Raw genomic sequence first — 21,820 nt, 5'->3', positions numbered from 1 at the left:
TCCGCTAACATTCTGCTTTTGAGTCCACCCGTGGATCAAGCTTGTGAAACTCAAAATGAACCCAGTGATTATTTATTAGTAGATGTTATTCAAATATTATTAATGATTCATTCCATTACTTTTTTAATGATTGGGAGGAAGTTGATAGGGCAGTAATTAATTGGGTTACATTGATTCTGTTTTTGGGGAGAAGGCATACCAGAGCAATTTCACCAGATTTATTTTGGGCCTCAAACTGGCACTGACCAACATGCAGTATCATCAGTCTACCACTTAATCACTTGTTTCAGGTGTAATTTAAATAATTCTCCTGCACTATCCATAGAGAATAATATCCTAGCGCTACCATTTTGGACCAGATCCTTTAGTTTAAATGCTTTAAAATGTTTTAAAAGCAAACTGTCCTTTATGCAATTTTAACTTTAAAAAATTCTTCAAGTTTTATTTTAACTCAAGTGCACCCAAGCAATTTATGGTAACCTTTATTCAATACATAGTAACCTTTAGTCTTTCCTTTTTTAGCCTGTGTATTGGTTAACCATTAATAGCCTATTTGCATAAGATCAATCCTGCTGTGAAAAATCAATTTTTCATGGATGAAAATCATACATCAGCTTTATTCAGTAACAGAATTCTTGATGTCCTCGCGCTGCATTCTCTCACTTGGTATTGTTGATGGAATTGTAGTGGTTATGTTGATGGACTAGCAATGTAGAGGCCTGGACAACCAATGCTAGAGAATGTGGACTATAAATTAGTTGGCACAGTACCTGCTTTACAAGCATAAAGCATTCAATATGGCAGATGTCATACACACAGTCCACAATAGAAGCCCTCTGCTCGCTATAATGGCAAAGGCTACTGTATAGGCATCAGGACCCGCGACTGGAAAAGGTATCAGTCATGCATGTTGCGGGCAGTATTCTCAGCAGTTTGGCAGTCAAACCAGCAATCCGTAAAGAGACTGCCTTCTGAAAGGGCCAATTTTGGATGATCCACTAACTGATGTCTTTGGACACAGGTTCCACTTGTACTGCACGGTTTTGTGTCCATAGTTGAGTGCGAAACAATTTCTCCCCTATCCTGGAGCATTTGCAATTATCTTTGTAGTTTTTTCACTACTAATTCTGGATTTTTCACCAATTATCCATGGAAAGAATTTAATCATTTTAACATATGGAGCAGCATTTTTTGGATTCCAGTTCCCACCCTGACACCTGAATAGTTGCTGAGGAACACATCCCCACCAATCACAGCAGTCCCGTAGCCATTTAATGCTCTGAAGGGAGTTAGTTGGCTGGAAATGGGACTTCCACTTCTCGCTCAGGAGAAAGTCCCACCTCAGAGAATAGCCGACCAATTATTTTGGCTGGCAGCTCTATAGTCTCAGCAGCGCCAGTGGCAGCAGTGGCAGGTCTGGGACTACAAGCAGTCCCCAGATTCTAAGTCCCAGAGTCCAGGACCAGGAAAGTGCAAGAGGATCTCAGAGCCAGGAGAGGAGGTAAGACGTGGGGGCATGGGAAGAGTAGGATGGGGTCTTGATAGAGAAGGCAGGGAGAGAAGGAGCACCCACAGGGGACAGATCTTGGGGGCGTATGCCTGATGTGGAAAGGGCGCCCCTGAGGGTGGTAGCCCACCCTACCCCACCTTCCTGCTCGAGGCCCAAGCTACCTGATGAGCTTCCCCCCTACCCCTGAACTCCTCCTGCTAGTCTTAAAATTTAAGCCAGGTTAGAAGTGGCCCTTAAGTGCAGGCGAGCTGCCCTAGGCCTCACCTACCCCATGTAAAACTGCTGACAGGTTGGGGGCGGGCAGAAAGGCAGCGGGAAAGCCATCCATGGAATTTTACAGGCCCCCCCTAACCTGCAAACCCACCAGTGAGAGAATGTAAAATTTTGCCCACAACTTTAGGTTTATCAACCTCTCCCTCAAATATCTATCTAATCCTCCCTTAAATGTTTCCATATTATCTACTATAACTTCATTGCTTCCCAGACTAAATAAGTCCACAAATTCACAATCTTCTGCATATGGTTAAATTTGAACTCTCTGTGCAAGTTGCCTTTTCTAAACTTTAGCCTGTGTGCCCAGCTTTAAAGTTTGCAGTAATCTTGCACACATTGGGCAGAATTGTCTGCACTCAGTCCCTGCCAAAACTTTCAAACCATTTGCAGGTCTCGTAACTGAATGGTGAGGGGTGAGCTTTGCTATGGCTCTTTCTCAAGGTCATAGCATTCGGATTCTGCCTCTGCATTCCCCAACCAATCAGGGAGGGCAAACAGGATGACATGCTGGATCTGTCAAAAGAAGGATTTCTGATTAAGCAGACCACAGCATGAGTTTGAATGTGTCAACTGAACCTGGTTTTTTGAGGCTGCAGCAACTATGGAAATGGCGATGAGACCTGGAAAGGTTACCTCCCAGGTCTCTCACTTTTACCTGGAGGACCTGCTGTGGGAGCTGAGAGGCTGCAGTGAGGTGAGCTCTGCTGAGGAGGGGAGGAAGATGACAACCTGTCCACCCAAACAGGTGTGTGTAGGAGTGACCAAGGAAGTCAGCAAGAGGAGTGTGATCCCTCCAATTTGGAGACAGAGCACCAAGAGGATCCTGAACCTCAGGAGGACATCACAAGTGCAGGACATTACAATTTGAAGCGCCAAACCCCACACTGTGACTTTCCCAGCATTTTCCTACACAGCACGTTTCTGAACAAGACACTTTATAGCTCCACTCATTCTGAACTCTGCAGTCTCCTCACATCACCATCTGACTGGTTGGGCACTTATACTTACCCTGAGCTAACTGTCCTGTTTTCACACTAAGCCTCACAGTCACCCTCTACAAATGTTTTTCTTCCTTCCTCTCCACACAAGCAATTACAAACGTTCACACCTCTGTTTTTTTTCCTTGCAGGCAAAGAGAGCGCACAACTTGTCAAGAAGCAGAGACCTGGGGTGTGGGGGGAGGGGAAGGGGGGAAGCATGGCAGCCCTCCTGTGATAGGTACCTTATCAACCATAGGCAATGCATTCCCTGGAAGGAGGTCTTGTTCCAGGAGGTTGCACATATCAGCAGTGACCTTCCATGAGAGCCTGAGCCTCCTGCTGCTCACAAATGTCGAGAGCTGATCCTCTGCCCATAGACCCATGTTGGGGGGGGGTGGGGAGTTGGAAATCCTGCCTCGTTCCAGCTGGATCTCAGTGTTCATCCCCTTTGCCTTCTAGATCTGAATATGGCTGGGGAGAAAGCAGCTGGTGTAGTGCTGGTGCTGTTGACGGTAGAGTTGCTTCTGCTCTTGTTCCTCACCAAAGATGCAAGCTGGAGCTGCATAAGCTGCTCCCATGCTGTCATGAAGGCTGGCAGCAGGGAAGCATAGCTGAGGGTGAGTGATGTGCTAATACAGATAAATTGCCTTCCAAGAACTTGGCAATCGCCTGTCAAACAATGAAAGCACTCTGAATGAAAAAGTGCTTTGAACAGCCTCTCACCTGGCCATGACTGGAGCTCTTCAGTGTAACAAACCAAAGCTTTCCTACATTGTCTGTTTCACAAAAGAAGCTCCCCCTGCTGTGCATACACCTCTGGCAAGTTGCTGACAGGTCAGGAAACAGATCCCCCTGGCTGGGGAATCCAGAATTGAGGTTTAAAACAATTCTTCACAGGCTTAACTATATTAATTGCTTACCTGAGAGAAAAAAGGAGTTCTCCGCTGGCTTTCAATCCTGCCCCACAGAAACCTAGAAGGCAGTGGGATGATGTCGGGATCCTGACTCATTGTCAATTTCAGGGGGTTGTTAACACACACCAACCTGACTCCCCTTCCCTGGGAAAATTGCTCCAATTGTGTTTAATTTTTCTATTCGAATCATCAATGTCTAATTCAGGGAGGGTGGCTAAAACTGAGCACAGTATTCTAATGGCTTTAGGAAGATTAGAAAGGTCAGCTTTAACTTACAACTAAAAGTTTTAAGACTCATCCTGGTATTTCACAGAATCACAGTACAGAAGAGGCCCTTTGGCCCATCGAGTCTTCACTGACACGTGAGAAACACCTGATCTACCTACCTAATCCCATTTACCAGCACTTGGCCCATAACCTTGAATGTTACGACATGCCAAGTGCTCATCCAGGTATTTTTTAAAGGATGTGAGGCAACCTGCCTCCACCACCCTCCCAGGCAGCGCATTCCAGACCGTCACCAGCCTCTGGGTAAAAAAATTTTCCTCACATCCCCCCTAAACGTCCTGCCTCTCACCTTGAACTTATTTCCTTGTGAATGACCCTTCAACTAAGGGGAACAGCTGCTCCCTATCCACCCTGTCCATGCTCTTCATAATCTTATATTTGTAGATAACATCTTTACAATGATTAGAAAGTTTCAATGAAAAGTCAATAATCGTACTACTTCCTTTTGCAGCTCTAGTAATGTACATCCAGTCATTGGGTTCAAACTACATTTTTATGTGTTTGCTTGCATCGGCTTATTTAAAACCATCTGCTATCTCTTAGCTCTTTTCTTAATTTACTCAGTTCCACTTTGGGTCAATCTCTGGCAACATAGCTTGATAACATCAGCAAAGTTTCTATCACTCATCCCCATAACAATAAATGAGATTCAAAGTGTTTAATTCTTTCTGAAGGAAGATTGAACAGGATAGTAAATAATGGAAAACAAAAACAGAATTACTTGGAAAAACTCAGCAGGTCTGGCAGCATCGGCGGAGAAGAAAAGAGTTGATGTTTCGAGTCCTCATGACCCTTCGACAGAACTCAAGTCCTGTTGAAGGGTCATGAGGACTCGAAACGTCAACTCTTTTCTTCTCCGCCGATGCTGCCAGACCTGCTGAGTTTTTCCAGGTAATTCTGTTTTTGTTTTGTATTTCCAGCATCCGCAGTTTTTTGTTTTTTGTTTTTATCTCAGTGAATAATGGAACTGTGCAAACGCTGCAGTTTGCATTATAGAACTGTGTTGCCCCAAAATACATAAAGATTTGCTTTTATTTTTGAATAACATTTCTATAAAATCTTTACATCTAGTATATTTTCAGCCAAATGCTGCCATCTTAACATATAGCATAACAGAAGTACAATTTCACATTTCCTTCTTTACCTCATTTAGTATTTTATAGATTTCAAATGCAGCTCCTCTGGCATTAGAAAATGCTTCAATGTAAGGTGTTGTTTGGCCAATAGAAAATGTTCCAAAGGTGACACAGAAAAATATCTAAAAATACAGATGAAAGATGTGACTTATAAAACATCTCAAATATGGTTTTAAAAGATCCATGTTCTTGACAAGTGTTGTTCAAGGTAGCATTATTATAATTGGTGAAAAATAAAATTACAGCGGGTATTTTGTAACTTTGGAGGAGGTGACAAATTAATAGTATTGAATCAACTGCCCATGGCAGACCCCACCTGATTCTCCATTCCAATGACTTCAACAGAAAGGCGTATAATAGATGGGAGATCCTCTACTGGCAACTTTCCATCCATGTCAAAGTTGAAAATTCTCCCATAGATGTTTTAAGTTTTTAAAAAGCAGTACAGAAAAGCATTTATACTACAATAGGCTGCCACTTTGCTTCAGCCATTCATTTCTTATAAAGCACATGATAGAATTTGATTGTATTAGCCCTACTACTTATCAGATGTATGGAAGTGCCACTGTCAAGGTTAGGTAGGAATTAAAATGCTCGATATTTTGTGTGTATGAACAAACAGCCAGGACCAGGTCAAGTTTCCAAAATGTATCTGGCATCCATGGAACCTAAAAGCCATTGGAGTTAGCATCTTGAGCAGAGGAAATGGAAGAGGTGGAAATAAAAATTGGGAGAAATGTAAAATGGGCTGCTGATTTGCTATTGTCCACTTTGAACTATTGCACAAAATCAAAATGTGCCCCATTAATTTTTAAAATCTGAGGGCAAGTGATCTCTATGATTTTTCTCATTCCCTATTGTCCACGCATCATCTGTTAAAATCAATTCAGGCAGAGCAATTTGCACCTTGGCTAACACCATGGCCATGTCAGGAAATATACAAGGATGACCTGTGGGCATTGTTTCCTCTGATTTTCCTTCATTAGGAAGGAAGCATTCAGCAATGTGGGGAACTGAATCAGTGGTGGAACTCTCCTCGTACCACTTACTGATATTCTACCATCCTGCTACTAAAATGAGCAGCTATTTGAAACATGGACGTGAAAAGATATTTTAACATCGAATTTTTAAAAAATATAATAAGGAAAACAACTAATTTCAAATTATCCAATGGGATATCAGATAAGCTGCAAATATATTACTAATACTTACAGTAAGTACTATTCCAATACTGTATCCTGAGTTCTCAAGAACCAAAGTGGTTCCATACCAAAATCCAATTGCGTAAGATCCAAGTATCATAAAGTAGGCAAACCCAGTAGACAGATTGGCAGTAGTAGCCTTCTTTATACCAATTTTCTTTGCTTCCCCTAAATTCCTATGGTATCTTTAGAAGATATATGGAGAAAAATTAAATTTTACAATTGAACAATAAATACTGCTTGATGGTTGTCAATGTTCACTATACAGACCTTTCAATTTCTTTCTTTTGCCCTCCAAAGGCCACCACTGTTTGGATTGCCCCCAACACTTCTTCTGCAACCGCTCCAGCTTTTGCATAAGCTGTCATCTCTAGGTTGGTGAATGAGACTGTGAGCTGAACATAGAAAACATTGAAACTGTGGTCATCATCATATTTAGCCCTAAAATATTTTCTCTGATCACTGTAAAGTATAAATATTTCTGAAGATCAAGTTACATTTTTCACTCTGAAATTATAACAAGCTAATAACCTGTAATATAGCAAATCAGTAGTAACAACAACAACTTGTATTTATAGAGCACCTTTAACATGATAAAATGTCCCAATGCACTTCACAGAGGCATTATAAAACAAAGCATGACATCAACCACATAAGGAGATATTAGGGCAGATGACCAACAGCTTGGTCAAAGTCATAGGGCGGAATTCTTCCCCCTATTGCACCAAGTGTGGGAGCAGGCATGAAAAACTGCTTTTTTTCTGCCTGTTGCAATGGTGGGTTTTCGTGCCATATAATGTACTTATCTCCTCATTAATTATGCACACACAGGGAATAACAAGGTGGGCAACCTCTAATTCAACCATCCTGCCATCAGCTCATTGGTTCTTCACTCTTGGCGCCATATTTAAACAGCACCCGTGCACAGTTTTCTCAGTCTCGCCAGCCCAGGACTGCTACAGATACCACAGGTGGCCCCAAAAGGGAAAAAGACAGAAGCCCCCAAGTTCAGTGATGCCTCCCTTGAATGCTAGCTGGACACTGTGAAGGCCTGCCACCATGTCCTCTACCCCCTTGATGGCCGCATGAGGTCCACTTACCTCAACGCTCTGGCTTGAGAGGCAGTGACAGCGGTGGTCAGTGCTAACAATGCCCACAAAGTCAGCCACCCAGTGCAGAAAAAGGATAAAGGATCATCAGGGTAAGTCAACCATCTCATCACTCTCAACTCACAAACTCACAAGTCCATCATACAATCACAGGGCTCTCACTCACTGCCACCTCAAGGGACATCACCACTCACTGTCACACACACCTTCACATCTCCATCTAGTCTCATCTCCTCTGGAGATCGCATCCTCACCCCGCCCATGTTTCCACTCACCACCCACACATCAGGCATCCTTATCGTCAGCCCCAGCATGTGTCTTGCTCCCACTGCGGCTGGAGAGCTGGAACTCAAGGTTCACACTTCCTTTGAAAATTGCACTATTGACCCGGCTGGAGAGGACATGCACAATGCTTGCAGCGATTGGGAGGTCGGCGGCAAACATCCAACTGAGGATCCTGCACCAGTTCATCCCTCACTCAATGCACTGAGTGCACTGTCCTGTCTTTTATTCAGCTGCTTTGCACTAACTATCTCTATTTTCTTTCATTGGGACCTCTGCCAAGCACCTAAGACCCTCAACCAACACTTAGCTCCAGCCCCGAGGATCCCTCAGATGAGGAAACTGAGGACAGCCCCTTTGATGACCCGTCACAGCGCTCACCCACACCCTCCACCAGCGTAGAGGCAAACACCTCGGTGGGAACTAGTTCTGGAGCAGCCTCTGGGTCACAATCTGATGAGCACAGCACACAATCTGCTTCACAGTAGGCAGGGGCAGGGGCACTGAGGTCGCCACTACTTGGAGTACTACTGGAGGCTACGATTCTGCTGAGTCTGAGTCAGATGACAAACCTCAGGAGTCGGTCCTAAATCAGTTACTGGAGCTGCAGCAACAATCACAGGGTTATCAGGAATGGATGTCAGCTGCACTCTTCAGTTTGCAAAGGATGATGAAGGAGTCTGTCTGAGTTCAGTCTGAGGTGAGAGCGCTGGTATGTCAGTGCAACGAGGTCAACATTGGTAGGATGGCAGCCACCATGGAGACCTTGGTCTTGGACATTGGTCCTGCACTTCTGCATCAGTGACAATGCAAGAGGAGTGTAGGGTGGTGCAGGGCACTTTGATCTGAGTCCAGATCTTTATCTTCAAGGTGTCAGTCAAGGGCCCCAGGGCACCCGTTGGGAAGAAGACCAGCAGCTGGACACCCCAGGGCCATCCACCCAGGTGACTCTGGGACACTCCAGCCCATTCAACTTCCCTCTTCTTGTGACCCCATTATCTCCAGCTCCATAGACTGAGGAGGGTACACCTGCCCCACAGCAGGACACCCTATCGGGCCCGGGGCCCTCCAGACTACGCCCATCAAGGTCATCATAGACAACGGGGAGTAGCAGTCAGCAGGCTGCCTCCGGTCCTGCTGTGGATGTCGATCAAGCACCAAGACATAGTGGGTTAGGAAAGTTACAAAGATCTAGGAGCACAACAAAGGCACAGGTGTTTAACATATTTATATAGTGTACACAAATGTAAATAAAATCACACCCATTTCACATTGTGTATGCCTCTTGTGTATGCCTCCTTTTCATGATGAGCTGTGTTGCTGTCAGTCAAGTGCGCTACCATTGTCCCTCCCCTCACTTGTCGCACGATGTCACTATCATGGGCCTCTCATCAAAGTTGTGTGCTTCTATATCACCACAATGTGTCACCCTTTTGCACATCATTCTTGACATCAGTGATGTCTTGGCATTAATGTTAAAGGTGTTTGTGGAACAAACCTTGTTCACACGCTTTGCAGGGTCAACTCATGATTATTCTTGGCTATGTAAGATTGAGACAGAGTTGTTTTCCTATCTTGTCTGCATTCTTGAAAGGTGAAGGTGTAGTGTACAAGGAAAGATGCATTCGCACATGGAGAAGAGTCATATGTTATACAACGCATGTGCTCTCTGTCTCTCAGCAGGGTTTTCATGCTATGAGCCTGAACTCTGAGTTCATGTGCATTACTGTCAGCCAACTGCATTTTCGACTTTCAGAGTGTATGTCTGCTAGCTCAGCAATAAGTGGTGCACTTTGCCACCTCATGGTGATGAAGCTCGGCCACTCTCAGCCACATTATTGTCCTGGTGCTTGAATATTCAACCTTGTGCGTCTCTCACTCTGTAGTGGTGAGTCTTGTGTGGACAAGGCTCTTGTCACAAACTGAATGTTATGGACTTGATTTTTCAGACAGATTTCTCATTAGAAAAATCGAATTTTATTTACAGGCTGCAGCAGCAGTTACCTGTTTCCATCAAGCTCCACAACTAGATGAAGAAGTCCCACTCTAAGGTTCCCTGTGCATAGAGCTGATCTGTTCACACTGTCATGTGATACTATACAGCACAATAAGATTAAAGCAACAGTCACTACATTCCTTAAAGCTACAATTACTACATTCCTCCTCCTTTATATTTTTTGTACAGTTTGTATTTACACGAACTTCATGACATTACAAATATAAACATGGTTCAGTCTCTCTGGTCACAAAAACTATTACACCAGGTAACCAATTTGATCCACCACCAAAGCATCATTTGTATACTGCTTCACCAACAGTAAATTCTCACTCACGACTGCAAATCATGAGTCGCTTTTTGATTCCCTTGACTTTTCTCCACCTCCCCCTCCAAATTGGGAAGTATCAGGCTTAACCTCATTCAAAGGCATTGCTTCACAAGTCGCTCTGAAGGTGTCAAACCTGTAGTAGTGTGTCAGGAGTGGGGGTGGGGGAGTTGTTCTATAGTGAAACAGGAAATATGAAAGTTTAGTCTCCAATGATCCTCCTGATAATTTTTTCATCCCAGCTTTAAAAGTCTGCACTGCTCTCTCAGCTAATCCATTAGATGACAGATGATATGGCGCCATCTTTATGTGTTTAATACTATTTAGGTTCACAAATCTTTGAAATTCAGCGCTAGTAAACACAGTACTATTGTCTGAGACGATTACTTCTGGCAATCCATGTATAGGAAAGCTTTAGCATAATTTTTCTACAGTCACACCTGACGTTGACGTCCCATTCTCTCCATTCCTTCACCTCCGTCGCATCTGTTCTGATAATGCCACTTTCCACAACAGTACCTCTGACATGTCTTCTTTCTTCTTTAACCGAGGTTTTCCACCCACGGTGGTTGACAGGGCCCTCAATCGTGTCCAGCCCATCTCCTGTGCATCTGCCCTCAGGCCTTCCTCTCCCTCCCAGAACCATGATAGGGTCCCCCTTGTTCTCACTTTTCACCCCACCAGCTGCCGTATTCAAAGGATCATCCTCCGCCATTTCTGCCAACTCCAGCATGATGCCACCACCAGACACATCTTCCCTTCATGCCCCCAGCTGCCTTCTGCAGGGATCGTTCCCTCTGGGACACCCTGGTCCACTCCTCCATCACCCCCTACACCTCAACCCCCTCCCATGGCACCTTCCCATGCAACCGCAGAAGGTGCAACACTTGCCCATTTACTTCCCCCCTCCTCACCGTCCAAGGACCCAAACACTCCTTTCAAGTGAAGCAGTAATTCACTTGCACTTCCCTCAATTTAGACTACTGCATTCGCTGCTCCCAATGTGGTCTCCTCTACATTTGAGACACCAAACACAGACTGGGTGACTGCTTTGCGGAACACCTTCGGTCTGTCCACAATAATGACCCAGACATCCCTATCGCTTGCCATTTCAACACGCCACCCTGCTCTCATGCCCACATGTCCGTCCTTGGCCTGCTGCAATTTTCCAGTGAAGCTCAACACAAACTGGAGGAAAAGCACCTCATCTTCCGACTAGGCATTTTACAGCCTTCTGGACTTAATAGTGAGTTCAACAATTTCAGATCACGAACTCTCTCCTCCATCTCCACCCCCTTTCCAATCCCCATTTTTCCAATAATATATAATTTAAAAAAAATGTTATTTTCCCACCTATTTTTAAATTTATTTTGATCTATTATTTTATCTCCACCTTTTAGCCCATTTCGATCCCTTCCCCCCACAAGGGCCATCTGCCTCTTGCTTGTCCTGCTTGCTACCCTTAATGTCCCCATTAGCACATTCCTTAGATAATATCACCACCGTCAACACCCCTTTGTCCTTTTGTCTATGACAATTTTGGCAATCTCTTCTTTGTCTCCACCTATCACTGGCCCTCTATCCAGCTCTACCTGTCCCACCTACTTCCTCTACCAGCTTGTATTTCACCTCATTTCTCTATTTTCTTAGTTCTGATGAAGAGTCATACGTACTCGAAACGTCAACTGTGTTCCTCTCCGCAGATGCTGCTGAGTTTTTCCAGCTATTTTTGTTTTTGTTGGCGACTTAACCTCGTACATGTCTAGCCTTTTGGAATGTGTGTCAATTATTAATAGGGGCATGGTGCCTAGAAAAGGACTGACATAATCTATGTGCAGTCTCACCCAGGGCCTATCAGGCCATTCCCACAGGTGTAGATGGGCCGCAACAGGGATCTTATGTAGTTGTTGGCATTGTATACAGTGTTTTACCACCTTCTCGACATCACGGCCCATGCCCGACCGTCAAATGTAACTTTGTATGATCATCTTCATTATTGAGATTCCTGGATGTGTGCTGTGCAACTCTGCTAAGAGAGGTTCCCTTCCTTGTGAAGGAACAACTACTCGCGCACCCCATAACAGGATGCCATCTTGACTGCTCAATTCATTCCTTCGAGGGAAGAGTGGCTTCAACCCGTCAGGAGCTGGTTCCTGGGACCATCCTTTCAACACTTGGTCTCTCACTCTAGACAGGACTGGATTATGATTTGCCCAGTTTCTTATCTGTCTTGCACAAACTGGTGAGGAATCCAGGAAATTCATCGTTAATACGATCTTTTGGGGAATTGGGGCATGTTCATTGCTCTCCTGCAAAGGAAGGCAGCTTAGGGCATCAGCATTGGCTATATGCATCCCTGGTCTATGCACAAAAGTGTATTCATATACACATAAAATTACAGCCCATCTTTGAATTCATGCAGAAGCTATGGGAGGGATAGCTTTTTCTCCACTGAACAGGCCCAAGAGCGGTTTGTGGTCAGACACTATTGTAAAGTATTGATGGAATTTTTTAACTCCAAAAATAATCAATAATCCTTCTTTCTCAATTTGAGAAGACCCTTTTTCAGCTTTGGAAAAGGTCCTGGACAGGTAGCCTATCAGCCTTTCTGAACTGTCGCCCACCTTGTGCAATTGTACCGCTCTCATGCCACAGGGGGGCGCATAGCAGGTTAGTACCAGTTCCTTTGTTGGGTCATAGTGTGCTAACATGTTTGAAGAGTGCAAGAGTTGTTTAACTTTCGCGAAGGCTTCTTCCTGACGTGACTTCCAAACCCAATGCTGGCTTTTCTTTAAATAGTGAGTGTTGGGGGACCGTTGATAAGTGGGTAGGAATCAACCGTAAAAATTAGCCATACTTAAGAATGACTTGTCAGAGATATTTTTAGGTGAAGGTGCCTCCTTAATAGCTTTAACTTTTTCTTCCACCAGATGTAACCCTTGGGCATCCACCCAGTGGCCCAAACAAACAACTTTGCTTGCTTGAAAGGTACATTTTTCATTTTTTAAGCGCACCCCTGCTTCCAAAAATTGTTTCAAGACTTCCTCCAAATTAGCCAAGTGCTCAGTTTCCAGGAACCCCGTTATTAGGATATTGTCTGGGCAGACCACGACTTGAGGTAGTCCTTGTAGCAAACTCTCCATCATCCTCTGGAAAATCACGCAGGCCAAAGAAACACCGAAGGACAGAAGCATGCACTGATATATCACTTTGTGAGTGTTTATGGTCACAAGCTCTCCGGACGTATAATCCAATTCCAGCTGCTGATAGGTGTGGCTCTGTCTAGTTCAGTATAAGTTGTTCCTCCTGCTAATTTAGTGTAGAGAGCCTCAATCTTGGGAATAGGGTACTTGTCCAACTTGGCAGCTTTGTTTATTGTTAGCTTATAGTCTCCAAAGATGCAGGTGGTCTGAGACCTGTTTTAATACAATGACTATAGGTCCTGCCCACTCTAAGAATTGAACCAGCTGTATGATCCCCAGACTCACTAAACAGTTCAATTCGACGTCATCCTTCTCCCTCAGAGCATGTGGCACCAGCCTTGCTTTAAAGAAATGAAGAGTTGCTTCTCAGTCAACGGATATCTTAACCTGTAGGCCTTTGATTCTCGAAAAGCCTTGTCATATTTCTTTAGCAGCTCTGGCAGTCCTTCTACTTGTAGCTGGAAAATTTCAGACCAATTTGGTTTAATTTCTTTCAACCAGTCAAGACCTAGAAGGCTTGGTCCTTCACCTTCTATTACCAATCTGGGAGTTGTGCTGTGTGGTGCTTATAATAAACAGGTACAGTGGTAATACCCTTCACTTGGATAGCTTCAACAAATTAAATTGTTGACAACCCTTGTTTAAATATTTGAAGGTGTGCTCTCCCACCACAGTGGTTGAAGCACCAGTGTCCACTTCCATCATTCTGTTGGCCAGGGGCTGCAGCTGAACTGCTGACACAGGCAAAAGCAACTTTTGACCTGAAGTAACCTGAGTCCAGTCACTGGCCTGAGCTGGCTGGAACCAGCTGGAAGTAGTTGAGTTTCTTGAAAAATAAAGGGAATGTGATAAGACACAAGTCCTTATTTAGAAAAGGAATAATGAGGTAATGCTACCTTAGTCCTTGGTACAGAGCCAATGAGAAGATGCCACAGACTGGGCAAGCAAGCCTAAACCAACGGGATAGAAACAGCACAGCTTGAAGAGATAAGATTCAGAATAAGAGTGGAGAATTTTGGGTGTGGAGCAGCAAACACTCCAGAGAACAACTATCGCGGAAGTGGAAGAACCTACATCAGCAATGTAGAGACAACGTCGAGAGAGAGAACGGAACGTCTGGCCAGCGTCAGCTCTCCTTTTCGGGTATTAGCTTTTATATTCTGTGACCACTCAGGGAGTGTCAGAGAAACCTGGTGGGTGTGTGTTTAGATCCTAGTTTGGGTATAAGACTGTATAACCTGGTGCAAACTGCATGTCTATATCTAACCAGATGTATAAGCTATATGTATATGATCTAACAACGTGAATAAAGCGAATTTAGAGTTAAGAGAGAATTGACTCTTCTCCTTGTACTAAGCCAACAACCGTTACCGGTGACCTCCGGTCAACAATTCATAAAGCTTGGTATGCGGCAAGGATGTCGTTACCTCTAGAAGAGCAAAGTCAATATCTTACAGCTTTTGTTACTCATGAAGGTCTGTTTCAGTACCGCTGAATGCACCTAGCACATTAGAGGTGAGGTAACATCTTTGCCAGTCCTCATAAATTTCAGCCCACATGCGGAAACATATATCGCAACAGATGCATCAGGATATGCGATTGGAGCTGTACTCTCACAGTACATTGAAGGAAGCAAGTGGCCAATTGCTACTGCATCAGGCTCTTTGTCAGAAACTGAACACAAATACTCTACTGGAGAGTGGGAAGCACAGCCTGCATCTATGATTGTGAACATGTATCTCTATGGCAGAAAGTTCACTCTCTTGTGCCGATCACCGAATGATGCTATTCTAAGCCACATCAGAATCAGATGCATATACACTGGTCAGAACATCTTCAACAGTATAAATTTGAGGTTGTACACCTTGCAGGTTCATGGAACCGAGTAGCTGGCATGTTGAACTGCACTATTATCGTAGACAGCATTAGTGATAGCGGAGCAACTTGCAAAATTGGCTCGGAGCTTCCAATCTTCAGTTAGTTGTAGACCAGACATACCCCAGAAGATGTGCTATGGGACTGTTCCAAAGGCCCGATGCAAATTGCCCAGGAAGTTTCAACTTCTAAAAGATAACTCCCCTGCTCTTCGGGACCCTCTGATAAAATCTCCAACTCTGAGTTAGAGTCAGAGGTTTCGGAGGGTTCCAGCTCATTTACCTGGGCAGTTACCCAGGAAATGTTAGACAGATTAAAACCATGTCTAACACTTGGCTAACAATGCAGCTGAGCTCCCCCACCCCAACTGCCCACTATCCCTCTCTCCCTAGACTAACATCACCTGACCACCTGATACCCTGACCCTCCAACTCCCCAACCCCCAACTCCCCCGACCCTCCATCCCACATTGACATCCGACACCCCCAACCCTCTGACCCTCAGACACCCCCCCAGCCCAACCTCACCACCCTACCGTACATGCCACCAACCACCCTGCTACCTACCATCCTACCTACTTATCGCACTCACACTCATTCACCAACACACTGGCAAGTTATTTAAATGTCCCAAAGTTTTTCAGTGGGTTAGTGAATGAAGGCTTACCAAAATATGGCGGCTAGTGCCGTAAAAAAAGGGCATGGCTTGGCTTCCCCCAGTGACCCTACACTATGATGGAGGACTCCCAGACTAAGTACTCTCCTCATTTTTAAAGAGCCCCAAATCAGAAGTCTGGGCCTGAAATGCGGAGCTCCCGTGTTGGGAAAGAAAATAGGAGCAGAATGGCAATCCAATGCTGATTGCCATTCCTTGGAAGATCCTGCCCTACATGAGCACTGTGATTTTCCACATGACTGCAAATCTTGTTACACGAGAGAAGTTGGAGGTAGAATTGGTGGCAGGCAGCATACTGCAGAAAGTCAGCCAGTACCTATAAACCGAGGGGCCTCATGAAATAAAGGAAGAACTGATCCCATACTAGAGTACAAGTGACTTCACATTATTTGGTGATGACTATATTGCGCGGAACTCAAACACTTATCCCAAAGCACTTCAGGAATCTGTATTGATCGTGTCTATGATGGACATCTGGGTGTTGTTAAGTTGAAACAATCCTGTGAGGCAGTCCGGTGGCTGGCAATAGATCGCTGTCTCGAAGAGTTCATGAGAAACTGTGTAGCTTGTACATTCAGTCAATAATCTATTAAACAATTTCCCGCACCTCTATAACCATTTCCATTGCCAACAACACCATGGCAACAAGTTGATACTTGTGGAGAAGTGCAAGCAGCCCCTAGGAATCAATGTTTATTGCTTATTGTTCATGATCTACATAACAAATGGCTGAAAATCGCTCCAACAAATTCCATAACCACCACTTTAGTTATTAACATTCTAGACAAGTTGTTTACAAAATGGGGTTTGCTGGAGACTATCACTACAGACGATGGACCACAGTTTGTATCCAGTCAGTTCGCAGAATTCCTAGCAAGTTACAGAATTCACTACCATCTGACATCACACTACAGCCTGCAATTGATTGGTGGTATCAAGCGATTCAACAGGGTGATAAAGGAGATTCTGAGAGTTAGTATGTCAGAGTGAAAAACATTTGAACAAATCACTCACATCCACACCAGCCGAGTTTATAATTGGTTATAACTTTCACATGCCACTGACCATTCTTAAGCCATCACCACCAATTAACGAGAATCTCAAAGAGTGGATGGGGATCATGAAGTGGCACAGATGGGGCATGGGGAGTGTGTGAGGTATGAGGAATGAAGGCTCGAGGGCTTTTTTTAGTTTTGCTGTCATTATTACACATGAGGTAAAGTCCCACAGCACCATGGTGGGCCTTATAAACAGGTCACCTCTACAATCGGCAGCCCCTGTGGCTGCCTCCAAACTGTTTCTGGGGGTGGTGGTCCAGACTCCGCCCACCCATCCCCGGGAATGAAAATCCCAAATTTATTGGCACTTTCTCCTCAGACTGGCGGGCCGGGCTAGGAAATTCTCGGAGTCCCGCTACCTGCCTCAAAGATCAAAATCCAGTCCATTATAACAACATATTGCGCATTCTGTTTGTATCAATGCATTAATTCTAGGCATATATTACAAGCCTTCTCGAGCTGATTCTATTTGTACACTCCTTTGTTCATGTACTTCATTTCATTTCATGAGCATTTTATTTTGTTAGCACTTACCTTAGACCACAGCATAGCTGATAATGCAAGGAGGGGGCTGGCGGCCAGAATTACCAGAGTCAGCTTCCATCCTTTTGCAAAACCAATTATTATGCCTCCTGCAAAAGTTGCGATGTACTGGAACAAAAGTCCAATCTTATCACCAGTTCCCTCATTGATTTTGTTGATGTCACTGGTCATTGAAAAAACACGATAAATCCCAATGCAATTAAAATGCTAATCTTTACAGCAGCAAAGCTCTTTTCAGCAAAAATACTCTGATTTTTCCAGTCTGGAAATATAATAACATTCTTACGCTGTTAGACGTGTGTTGAGTTGTCCAGCTGGGTTAACATCAAACCAGCCAATCTCTTTTCTCAGTAAAGTATGCAAAAATATCTTTCGGAGTCTTTTCGTCTGCCTTGCTGAAGTCAGAACCCAAAAGGAAACCTGAACGTAAGCACATAGTAGTGCTCCGACTCCAATTACAACATAGTAATAGGAAAACCTAGAATGGAAGCAATGAATGTTTCTTTTCCAAAAACAACACAACTCCTTTTCTATAAAGGTAAGAATTCCCAAAGCTGTTTTGTTTTTGATTTAAATATTCTTTAGAGTGAACCACCAAGAGTTGGTAATGTGTGCAAGTGGATCTGTCACTTTCCAGCACAGTTTCTTATAAATCTGATAATTTAGGAATGCAGTGGATTTGCAAATATATCTGCAATATTTTGAATGTCAGTTGTACTTACTTAGCCATTTGTTCTTCAAAGGGCATGTCATCACAGTCGGTCATATTTACTATAATAAACCATGATAAAAATACAAATAAATTGAGGAAAAGGGAACAAAAATATTTATTTTGTACAACATTGATTCTACACTGAGAAATTACACTTAAATATTTCGAATCAATATCATTAGATGAAATTGTGCTAAATTATTTATGGGAAGCCAATCACAACTTTTTTGTGTCTTCATATATTGCTAGTGACTATTGTGCTGAGGTAGTCCTTGTTCTGTTTGTTTGATCTAAACATTGCAAACGGTTATTTGCTATTAGCTATGCTTCAGGTTTAGGTACATTTAAAATGCTCAACTAACGTATGCGGAATTTTCCATTCTGAAGACTAAATCCAGTCCGGGGCGAATGAACATATGAGATTTTGCATTTTTGGCTCACAGCATCTGCAAGGAGTTCGGCAATTCTTGTGGGGGGGTGGGCAGGAAGTCACCTACCTCGCCATTAACTCTTGGGGTCGGAAGTCCTGGTGCCAGGTTTAAAAGACAACCAGGCACAGATTCACTCCTAGTAGGCCAGGAGCTCGGCATTACTCCTCCAAAGTCCTTGTGGCAGCAGTTCATATTATATAAACTGGCATGTGTGAGCAATCACATCCTGGGACATACAGAGGTGCCTCTGGCATTGCCTTTCAATCTTCTGTAGATAGGAGCATTACTGGCAACACATCCATGGACGGGGTAATGTTCACTGTTGCAGTGGTCCATGTTTGCCAGCCTTTTAATCTTATAGAGGCCCCGCTGCATCTTGCTGCTCAGGCCCTTGTTCCTCCTGGCTCTGTGCCAACTAACGATAGGCCCACTTTCTCCTCATCTGGATGAGAGCCATTACCATGGCAGGTTGCCAGCACTGGTATCATCGACACCTCAGTGGACATGTGAATGAATTGAAGTGATATATTAAGTGAGCATGTCCTTTACAGGTTCCCCTCCATTGCAAAGACAACAGGCCAGTGCTAAGCCCTTCACCTGGCCTCCGTCTAGACATGGCATCCCCACTCCACTCCTTTCAGGTAGAGGACATCCTGGAGGATGAGATGGGTGTTACTCCTGTTCATGCATAAATGCGCATGAAGACATTGCTCTTTGATCAGAGTAATGAGAGCCATGTGCAAGAAGCATCATACTGACATTTTCCACTTGTCTCCACTACCCTCAAAACTCTATAGAGAGACCATTGCCTTGGCAGCATTGAAAGGCTAACCGCATGTGCCCTTGTAGGCCATGACCATTCACCTAGGAGGGTGGAGGTTTGGGGTCGTGATCTGGCTCCCCTCCACCAGCCAGGCCCCTTGGAAGCATTGACGTCGTCCCTCCCTTCATCCCGGCTTCTGACTGCAACTGATGGTAAATGGCACAGAACGAATGGCAGCTCTACACCTAGCCGGGATCTTAATGTTTTGTGACCCATGAGTTGGAACAAACTTGCTGTAATGCGGGCTTAACCATAGACAGGACAACACAACTGAACACCTTTGACACCCATTTTTCTCAATTATCAGAGCATCCCTTTAGTTGGCCACTTGTGCTGACCTTGAACTCCACCCATCTGAAAAGACCCTCCTCCCAATTCGAGGGATCTCACTGTCTTACTGCATGGTCAAGGTCAGCTTGGAAAAAAGGTGCACATCACCTTTCAAACTCACTCCACCACTTTCTACCCTCCCTCTGTTACCCAACAACTTGCCCCCATCACCAAAGACCCACCCAATATCACCATTCCTCTCCTCTCTGTCATTCTTGAACCTCCATCCAATACCCTGAACCTTATCATGATCCACTTCTACATGCCTTTCTTCCTTCAGTGACAACACCCACTACCATCTCCATGACCACCTTGACCCTGCCACCTCCCGTTACCTGACCTATCTGTCTTGTCCCCCTCCATGACCCACCCAATGAGACCGTCATCTACCAGACTCTCTCACCATCCCACTCCGCACTCTAACTGTGACTGTTCCCTCCTGTCACCAGTACCTTGAATGCTTCCCGCAGTACCCCACTGTCGACACCACTGACACCGACCTCTAAGATACTCTGCACTTCCAAGGGCATTCTTCCCCTCTCCCTTCCTCTGACATTCGCCCACACCTACCCTGAGCACTCACCCCACTCTTCCCTTGTAAGCTTGCTTGCCCTGTCCAGCATTCATGAGATGCAAATATGGTTCCTGACACTGATCACCTTTAACCCACCAACAAAGTCGGGAGAACAAAATTCCAAACGAATTTCCTACCGGCGGGAACCTGACTTTTTCCATCACGTCAAATTTTCATCACGCGTTCCCACCATGATTCCAGCTGCTGGTGGGAGCATAAAATTCCACCTATAGATGTATTGGATAGGAAAGGGCCTTCTGGCTTTTTTTTTCAAAAAACATAATTAAGCCTGTTAATTGTCATGCACAAGTGCTGTTTAAAGGGTCATCCACTGAGACACAGAAACTCAAAATGCTGAGCAATTAGAATGCATACCTAGCTACCCCTGATAGTTCTGTCGAAGGGTCATGAGGACTCGAAACGTCAACTCTTTTCTTCTCCGCCGATGCTGCCAGACCTGCTGAGTTTTTCCAGGTAATTCTGTTTTTGTTTTGGATTTCCAGCATCCGCAGTTTTTTTGTTTTTACCCCTGATAGCAGTTGTTCTTAGAATTGCAGTTTGGAATAGACATTTTTTAAAAAAAGGCCTGAATTTTCAGGATGGCAGAGGCTCGGCCCCCGCCACCTGAAGAGTCATCAGTGAAAACAATCCCACCACCTCCAGCAGCCCCTGTGCCATATTACGCTTTAACGAGCGTTAATTGGCACAAGGCACGACTCCCCTCAATCAGGAGAAAGTCCCGTCTTGAAGCGCTAACAGCCAATCAGATTAGCTGGCAGCTCTCCAGTCCCTCCAGTCACAGCGCTGCAGTGGCTGGAAGAGGAACTGCAGGGAGCGCCCTGGCATTAAGCCCCGGGAGCCGGAGAACAAGGTAAACAGGAGTCCCAGGGCAGGGAACGCCTTGGGGGGGGGGGGGGGTCCTGGAGGATAGGCCGGGGGGATGAGAGCTCCAAAGGTCACTGGGCTTTAAAGAAAGGGTGTCCCCACTTAGAAGCCCAAGATCCAATTATCTTTATTTTCGGCCTTTGCCCCTGATTTGCCATCCGCCCACCAGCCTAAAAATTGAGGCTGGACGGGAAACGGCTCTTAAGTAGCCACATAAGGGCCTTAATGGGAGCAAGGGCGGGCTTCCCGTCCAAGACCCTGCCCGTCCTAGCGTAAAATCTCAGCGGGCGAGAACCTGGAGGGAATCCTGTCCATGCAATTTCACCCCCCCCCCCCCTCCCCTTCAGAATCCACCAGAGGGAGTTGTGGCTGAGCCAAGAATGCATAAAATTCTGGCCAGAGAGTCATGGTGGCTGTAGTCCCAAGTTTAACCTAGAGTGGGAGCATGAAGTGGTTAACTAGAGCCAAATGGAAGTGCCAATGGCTCAGCCAATATCACTCCCAGGTCCCTTGCAAAGCCACTGCACATGATATGGAGGCAGGAGACACAATAGGAAACTTCATGGCTGTAGGCCATTGCCGGGGAACCAAGGAAACTATCTGCAAGGAGGTAAGTTGGGTGGGGAGAGGGAAAAGATGCCAGAAGGGGAACTCCTGCACCAAAAAATCGTAAAAAGCAAATATAAAAATTAA

General features: G+C 44.8%; 1 protein-coding gene across 1 annotated transcript in view; it reads right to left on the bottom strand.

The window, feature by feature from the left end:
• The window catches only part of LOC121275888 (ATP-dependent translocase ABCB1-like), a 141,166-nt gene extending 120,527 nt beyond the window's left edge, over positions 1 to 20,639 (bottom strand). The window contains exons 1-7 of the mRNA XM_041183682.1: positions 20,618 to 20,639; positions 18,095 to 18,143; positions 17,659 to 17,850; positions 17,364 to 17,535; positions 6,574 to 6,698; positions 6,314 to 6,488; positions 5,110 to 5,223 (exon numbers count right to left, since the gene is read on the bottom strand). Coding sequence (XP_041039616.1) covers positions 5,110 to 5,223; positions 6,314 to 6,488; positions 6,574 to 6,698; positions 17,364 to 17,535; positions 17,659 to 17,850; positions 18,095 to 18,138 — 822 coding nt within the window. The 5' untranslated portion in view covers positions 18,139 to 18,143; positions 20,618 to 20,639. The remainder of the gene's footprint in view (positions 1 to 5,109; positions 5,224 to 6,313; positions 6,489 to 6,573; positions 6,699 to 17,363; positions 17,536 to 17,658; positions 17,851 to 18,094; positions 18,144 to 20,617) is intronic.
• Between the last annotated feature and the right edge of the window lie 1,181 nt (positions 20,640 to 21,820).

This window comes from Carcharodon carcharias, chromosome 3 (assembly GCF_017639515.1).
Source record: "Carcharodon carcharias isolate sCarCar2 chromosome 3, sCarCar2.pri, whole genome shotgun sequence".
NCBI classification, from domain to species: domain Eukaryota; kingdom Metazoa; phylum Chordata; class Chondrichthyes; order Lamniformes; family Lamnidae; genus Carcharodon; species Carcharodon carcharias.
This window is presented reverse-complemented; position numbering and strand designations above follow the sequence as displayed.